This window comes from Triticum dicoccoides, chromosome 5B (assembly GCF_002162155.2).
Source record: "Triticum dicoccoides isolate Atlit2015 ecotype Zavitan chromosome 5B, WEW_v2.0, whole genome shotgun sequence".
Taxonomy (NCBI): Eukaryota; Viridiplantae; Streptophyta; class Magnoliopsida; order Poales; family Poaceae; genus Triticum; species Triticum dicoccoides.
The window spans coordinates 699,975,939-699,982,457 of record NC_041389.1 but is presented as its reverse complement, the minus strand read 5'-3'; the positions used below and the strand labels follow the sequence as shown (position 1 = coordinate 699,982,457).

Genomic DNA, 6,519 nt, shown 5'->3' with positions numbered 1-6,519 from the left:
CAGCAGCTGGGAGGGGGAGCGCCCGCGACGACCTAGAGAAGAAATAGCACGAGGACGGGGAGGGGCAGCACGCCTGGAGTCGTGCGGGGGGCAAGCCGACGAGGGACGGCGGATCCGGCCGCCCAGCACGCCCAGGGCACCCGCAGCCCCATCAGGCCGGCAGGAGGCGGCCGTCGTAGGGGGGGAGGGGTGGCGTGGGGTCGTGTTGGAGCACAAGGGGGGTCAGATCCGCCCCGCCGCCGCCTTCCTGGGGTCCGGCGCGGCATTGCCGGCCGGCCCTCCGGCGGCGGTGATGCGGGGGAGGGCGGCGACAGCGGCTAGGGTCCCCCCGGGTCGCCAGAGGAGGGCGACGCGGCGGGGGGGTGGTGTTTGCTGTGCTTGTCGTATGGCACTATGGCCAGTGTGGGCTTCTGCGGTGGGATACATATCTGGCCCAGAAGGGGGATGCATTGTGGGGCTAGGTTGCCCCGACAAACGACGAATTGGAAGGGATGGAAAGGGGGAGGGGGGAAGACTTTATAGAACCTGTCCTTATGTGATGTGAGGTCAATCTTTTTGAAGATACAAAACATGTTTAAAAATTATGAATCTTTTTGATGTACAAGTTCAAAAAGTTTAAGCTCCTAATTCGAACTACAATCAGAAGACAAAAAAGAGAAAATCAGATATGAATAGTGTAAAAAAAAACTGTTCGCCCAGCCTCCGCGCGCGTGCGCATTCCGCCGAGCAGCTCGCGGGCAGGCAGGACCACCGCGCCGGTCGGCGCCCACCGGCGGCGAGGCGCGGGTCCCCCTCTCCCCCTCCTCCTCCTCCGATGCTGGCCCAGCGTCCGGGTTAGCGGCTCGCCTCCTCTCCCGCTCGGAGCACTCCGCGCTGCTCGACCTGCCTCCCCTCAGTCAGGCGGGTATAGCTCGGTGTATCCCCTCCGTCCGCAACGGCGGCTTGCCGAGCAACGCGGCCGGCCGGGAGCAGCGACGGGGCTCGTGTTGCCTCGCTCGCTCGCTCTCGGCGACGGCGCAAGCAAGCAGCGACCAACGCATTCTTCTTCTTGGATGACCATCCGCATCTTCTCCGCCACAGGTAATTTCTCCGAACACATCAGGAGCAGAGCTCCATCGCTGTCTTCTTCCTGATAGTTTCCCCGTATGTGTGCAAGGAACTGACCCCGTGAGCCGCAACTCAACAGGCCCTTGAGTTTCTCGGATCTTTCCTAGCCAGGATGATGCTGGTGCGTCTCCATCGATCAATACATACTCCTCCACCTTAACTACAAGTTCACAGATCACACACGGTATGGTATGAAGTCTGAACACAGCTTTGATGCTTCTGAATTGTCAAAATTGACTACATTTAGCCGCGCTTGCGTTGTGTAAATCTTGCCTTCCTCTGCACAACAGTGGCTGTCAACAACTAGCACAAGTCACATGAGTCTTGTTCACCTTCATGTGTCTTTGATGCTGCATCGACAATTTAGTCGCGCGTTCACAATCGGCGTCGTGTCCATCTCGCCTTCATGTGCACCAGCGGCTCTCAACTACTAACACAAGTCAAAAAAGTCTTGCACAAGCTTGTTCCCTGTGTCACCCAGGCACAGGTGGCGTTCCCTCCTCCATTGATGAATTGTGTTAACGAGAATTGTATGAATATTGCTACTTCACATATGATGTTGGTTCCAAGAAAAAACAGAGGTCAGCAAGTCTTGCACAAGACCACACAAGTCAGCAAACCTGTATTCAAGATGTTGATGTATGGCACGAACGCAGACCACCAATTCATGACCAAGTGGAATTCCCTATTCTCCTTTTTGACAAAATCTATCGTGACGTGCTTCGCTTGGTTGTCGACAATGCATTCTAGAACTTATTATACGCACGAAAGTCTTCCGGAGTTCCCACGGGAGAGAGCGGTGAAGTCTTCCGGTTGCTCTGCAAATCACATCTTTGATATGCTTCTGCTACACAATACAGGGAGGGTGCTCTATTCTCTCCCACCTTTTGGGTTCAACAAACAAAATTCTGTTAGCCAGCATGCGGCTGGTGCTGTTGTTGGTGTGGTTGTGGAGCTTGGCACCCACTGCCATGAACACCAAGGTGGCATCTGCAGCCCCTGATCCTCCATCTGCCCCTAGCCTCGCGCACTGCCCCAAAACCTGTGGGGATGTGAGCATCTCGTACCCCTTCGGCGTCGGGCCAGGCTGCTTCCGGCGCGGCTTCGACCTCATCTGCGACACCACCACCAAGCCTCCCAAGATCTTCCTAGGCAACACCACCACCCAGGTGATCAGCCTCTTCCCTTCAGGAACCGTCCTTGCCTCCATCATGTACACCATCCCCATGGTGCCGGGTGTTGGCACCTACAACCTGTCTTGGGAGTCTCCAGGGAGGAACCTCAACATCGCGACCTACAACTACCTGGGGTTCCTCGGCTGCGGCATCGGGGTCTACCTGTACCACCCTGACACGGGTGACCTCGTCGGCCACTGCACGATTAAGTGCGCCTCCATGGCGAGCTTGCTCCTCGTGACGGAAGGTGGAGGGATCTGCAATGGCATGGGCTGCTGCACCGTCACTTTCCCCGTGGCGTTCCGAGGCTTTAGGGTGACCATCGTGAAGAACAACGAGACGGTACCGCAGCCTTTTGCTAATATCACCATCAAGGCTTTCTTGTCATTCCGCCCGTATATGTTTCGTATCGCGGACCTTTTGTCTGATAAGATAAATGCGAGCACTGTTGGTGCTTCCTCTGCTGCGTACCTCTCGACTGTGATCACAGATAAGCCCAATTGCGCTAAAGCTCGGTCGGATGATAAGGCGCGGTATGCCTGTGGCAGTAGCAATTGTGTGAATGTGACAAATGGAGGCTACTCCTGTACCTGCTCTGGCAGTTCTGATGATGGTAATCCCTACATTCTTGATGATTGCAAACAAGGTACTCACCCTCCTTCCACACCTAGTTTTTTTTTTCATTTGTCTGCTCATCCAATTATATGAATTATATTTTTCAAAAAAGTACTCCCTCCGTTCCTTTTTATAAGACGTTTTGGAGAGCCAACATTGAGCTGTTTTGTGCTCTGTCTGAATTCTCTAAACGTCTTATAAAAGGGAACAGAGGGAGTATATGAATTGTGTGATGTGTTAAGAACATTCTGGAAATGATAGTCAGGGATTTGAACAACAAATGGTGTATAAAGTGCTTCATTTGTCCATTGATTGTTATCTCATTACATATGATTGGTTACTGATATTTCTTCACTGAAACAGAGTATAATCATACCCCCAAAATGAACTGTTCTAGATCATGTGGTAGCACAAACATTCCTTTCCCCTTTGGGTTTGAACCAGGGTGTTATGCTACCAGGAGATTTCAACTGAATTGCGCATCCAATCGCACTCTTATTGGCAGGCCACCTGTAAAATATGAAGTGACAAATATTTCATTAGATGATGGACTGCTATATGTTAATAAGCTTTCAGAGTTTGAAGATGCCAACATGAATTATCTATCAATATACTACGGTGGCTCCGGATACTTTGGTCAGCAGCTAGTATATGGATTGGATAAGTCTGATTTATCTGAGGAATTTGGTGTCTGGAGGTGGTCTGCGGCCAATCTGACATGTGAAAATGCAAAAAACGACAGTGCATATGCATGCCGTAGCGCGAATAGTGAGTGTATTGGTGTCACACATGGAAAACTCTACATTGGTTACCGATGCAAGTGCTCTCCTGGCTTTGAAGGAAATCCTTATGTCCAAAGTGGATGCACAGGTATGTGCTCTTGTATTTTAGCGTATTCTGTTTTATGGTATGCAGAAATACGGAGCTTTAACATGGAATTTTCATGAGTGGCATGCTATCTGTATAATTTTATATATGTTGTTTGCTGATATTAACAAGTGTTTAGTAGGTAGAAAGCAAATAGAAATACAAAATGACATATCACCCACTCCAGTTTACATTTTAGTATTCTGCTTGCAGATATTGACGAGTGCCTGTTACCCAATAGCTGTAATGGGACATGCTATAACCTGAAAGGAAGCTTCCGTTGTTGCCCTCATGGCATGTTCTTTGATCCAGTAGGAAAACAGTGCACTCCCGATAAGCGGCAAAATCTTATTTTGGGTATGTCAGTGCTGTTCGCTGTCTTGTGCATTCCCAATTTTCAGAAAAATAAAACAAATCTTCATCTGTTGCAATTACTCATGTAGGGGTTTCTACTGGGATCGGCAGTGGTTTTGGAGTGCTAGCTCTTGCACTGGGTGCGATTATACTAGTGAGGAGATTGAAGAGAGGCGCTCAAAGGAAAATCCGAAGGGCATTCTTCAGAAAAAACAAAGGCCTGCTCCTGGAGCAGCTGATCTCATCCACCAGTGAAAGCGTCACTCACAGCACAAGGATATTTTCCTTGGAAGAGCTAGAGAAAGCAACCAACAACTTTGACCCGACGCGTGTGCTCGGGCACGGAGGCCATGGCACCGTCTACAAGGGGATTTTATCCGACCAGCGGGTGGTGGCCATCAAGAAGTCCAAGATGGTGGAGCAGAGCGAGATCGACCAGTTCGTCAACGAGGTGTCCATCCTGTCCCAGATCATCCACCGCAACGTGGTGAAGCTCTTCGGGTGCTGCCTCGAGTCCGAGGTGCCGCTTCTCGTGTACGAGTTCATCTCCAACGGCACGCTCCATGACCTCCTCCACGGCGACCAGGGTGCCAAATGCTTGCTGACGTGGGACGACCGTATCAGGGTTGCTCTGGAGGCTGCAGGGGCGCTTGCCTACCTCCACTCGTCTGCCGCGATGCCGATCTTCCACAGGGATGTGAAGTCTGCCAACATACTATTGGATGACACTTTCACCACCAAGGTCTCGGACTTCGGCGCCTCCAGGTCCATCTCCATCGACCAGACTCACGTGGTCACCATCGTGCAGGGGACATTCGGCTACCTAGACCCAGAGTACTATTACACTGGGCAGCTCACCGAGAAGAGCGACGTCTACAGCTTCGGCGTGATACTGGTCGAGCTCTTAACAAGGAAGAAGCCAATTTTTCTCAACAGTCTCGGCGAGCAACAGAACTTGTGCCATTACTTCCTTGGACGGCTGAAAGACGAAACCGTCATGGATATTATCGATTCTCAAGTTGTGGACGAGGCCAGCCAGAGCGAGATCGACGAGATCGCGTCGGTCGCCGTGATGTGCTTGAGGACTAGAGGCGGGCAGAGGCCTAAGATGAAAGAGGTGGAGTTAAGGCTGCAGCTTCTGCGAGCCAGGAGACGACCTCGTAGAACACACGAACAGGAGCTGCGAAGGGACGGCGACACCAAGCCATCGTTGTCAACTCCAATGAAGTCCAGATCCACTTCTGTGGCCATGGCCAAGAACGTTGAGCTTGGTGTCGTCGCTGTTAATTCGTCGTCGCAGGCTCTCACGAGGTGCTACTCCATGGAGCAAGAGATGGCAGCTTCATCAGAGTTTCCTCGTTAGATGCAGAATCTGTTACGAAGAGGGCTTCCCAGTGTGCCGTTTTGTTTATCGAGACTGTTGCAGCACCTGGATTTTAGTTCGAGGGTGTCACAATTCAATCCCTGTAACTAGTGGTGACTAGTGGAAGAATGTGTGCACAAATTCAGTGTAAGAATGTCCACACCGGATTCAGTGTAAAAGTCTTATTACCTTTTTTTTTACCCCTCAAATTTTGGTAGCCAGGAATTAACAGTGTACAGAAAAAGAATTTCCTGTTGATTTGCCCTATTGTTTAGCTGCTGAACTGCACCATCTGTTTGGATTTGGGCATATTGGTTTCACCCAGTGTGGATGTGACACGTCCTGTGGTAAATAAGATTAGTTTGCACGAATGGCATAAAAGGTCGATATGTCCGAGTGGTTAAGGAGACAGACTCGAAATCTGTTGGGCTTTGCCTGCGCAGGTTCGAATCCTGCTGTCGACGCCTTTTTTATCCTTCTCTTCTCTCCGTCGAGCATTTTTTTCACTCTGCCTCACTACACGTTTGCAGCTTCTACCTACCCTTCTTTATTTCTTGATAAATTTGATTTCTGGTAGGGGTAAAAGAGAGCTCATGTTAATTGGGAATCATCAGGTTGCAATCAGTTTCACAAAGGGGTATCAAATGAGAGGGCTCATGTGCTACTCGGTTGCTCTCTCTACTATTTTCTCGAACAATCAGACTCAATGATCGATCAGCGGTCCAATCCGTAACAGGGAGACGAGCCCCAAGACCGTTCCAGGAATTCTTCAAGAAGGCTGGCTGCTGAATCTTTGATCTTAGCATTGCCATTGTGGTGCACCACGTCATCGCGCAAGTACCGCGCCCTCGACAGGAGGATAAAAATTCTGTCTCCGGCACTTTTGGGTTGTCACCACCCCAAAAAGATGCCAGTAAACGATTTCCTTCTGAAATACTACTATGTAATAAAAGATGGTTTAGCTCTACTGATATGAACAGATTTAATAGGACTATATTACTACAAGAACATGAATTTGCATTCATAATCTTGCCAACA

General features: G+C 50.3%; 1 protein-coding gene and 1 non-coding gene across 2 annotated transcripts; both read left to right on the top strand.

Annotated features, from left to right (window-relative positions):
• The first annotated feature begins 711 nt into the window (after nucleotides 1–711).
• LOC119312757 (wall-associated receptor kinase-like 6) lies at nucleotides 712–5,706 on the top strand. Its single transcript, XM_037588515.1, has 5 exons — nucleotides 712–1,080; nucleotides 1,187–2,928; nucleotides 3,261–3,767; nucleotides 3,978–4,121; nucleotides 4,208–5,706. Exons 2-5 carry the CDS (start codon nucleotides 2,028–2,030, stop codon nucleotides 5,479–5,481), a joined length of 2,826 nt encoding a protein of 941 aa, XP_037444412.1. The 5' UTR covers nucleotides 712–1,080; nucleotides 1,187–2,027; the 3' UTR covers nucleotides 5,482–5,706.
• Nucleotides 5,707–5,863: 157 nt separating this feature from the next.
• On the top strand, nucleotides 5,864–5,945 carry TRNAS-CGA. The gene has a single exon. It is a non-coding gene; the product is annotated as a tRNA-Ser (tRNA).
• The last annotated feature ends 574 nt before the right edge of the window (nucleotides 5,946–6,519 follow it).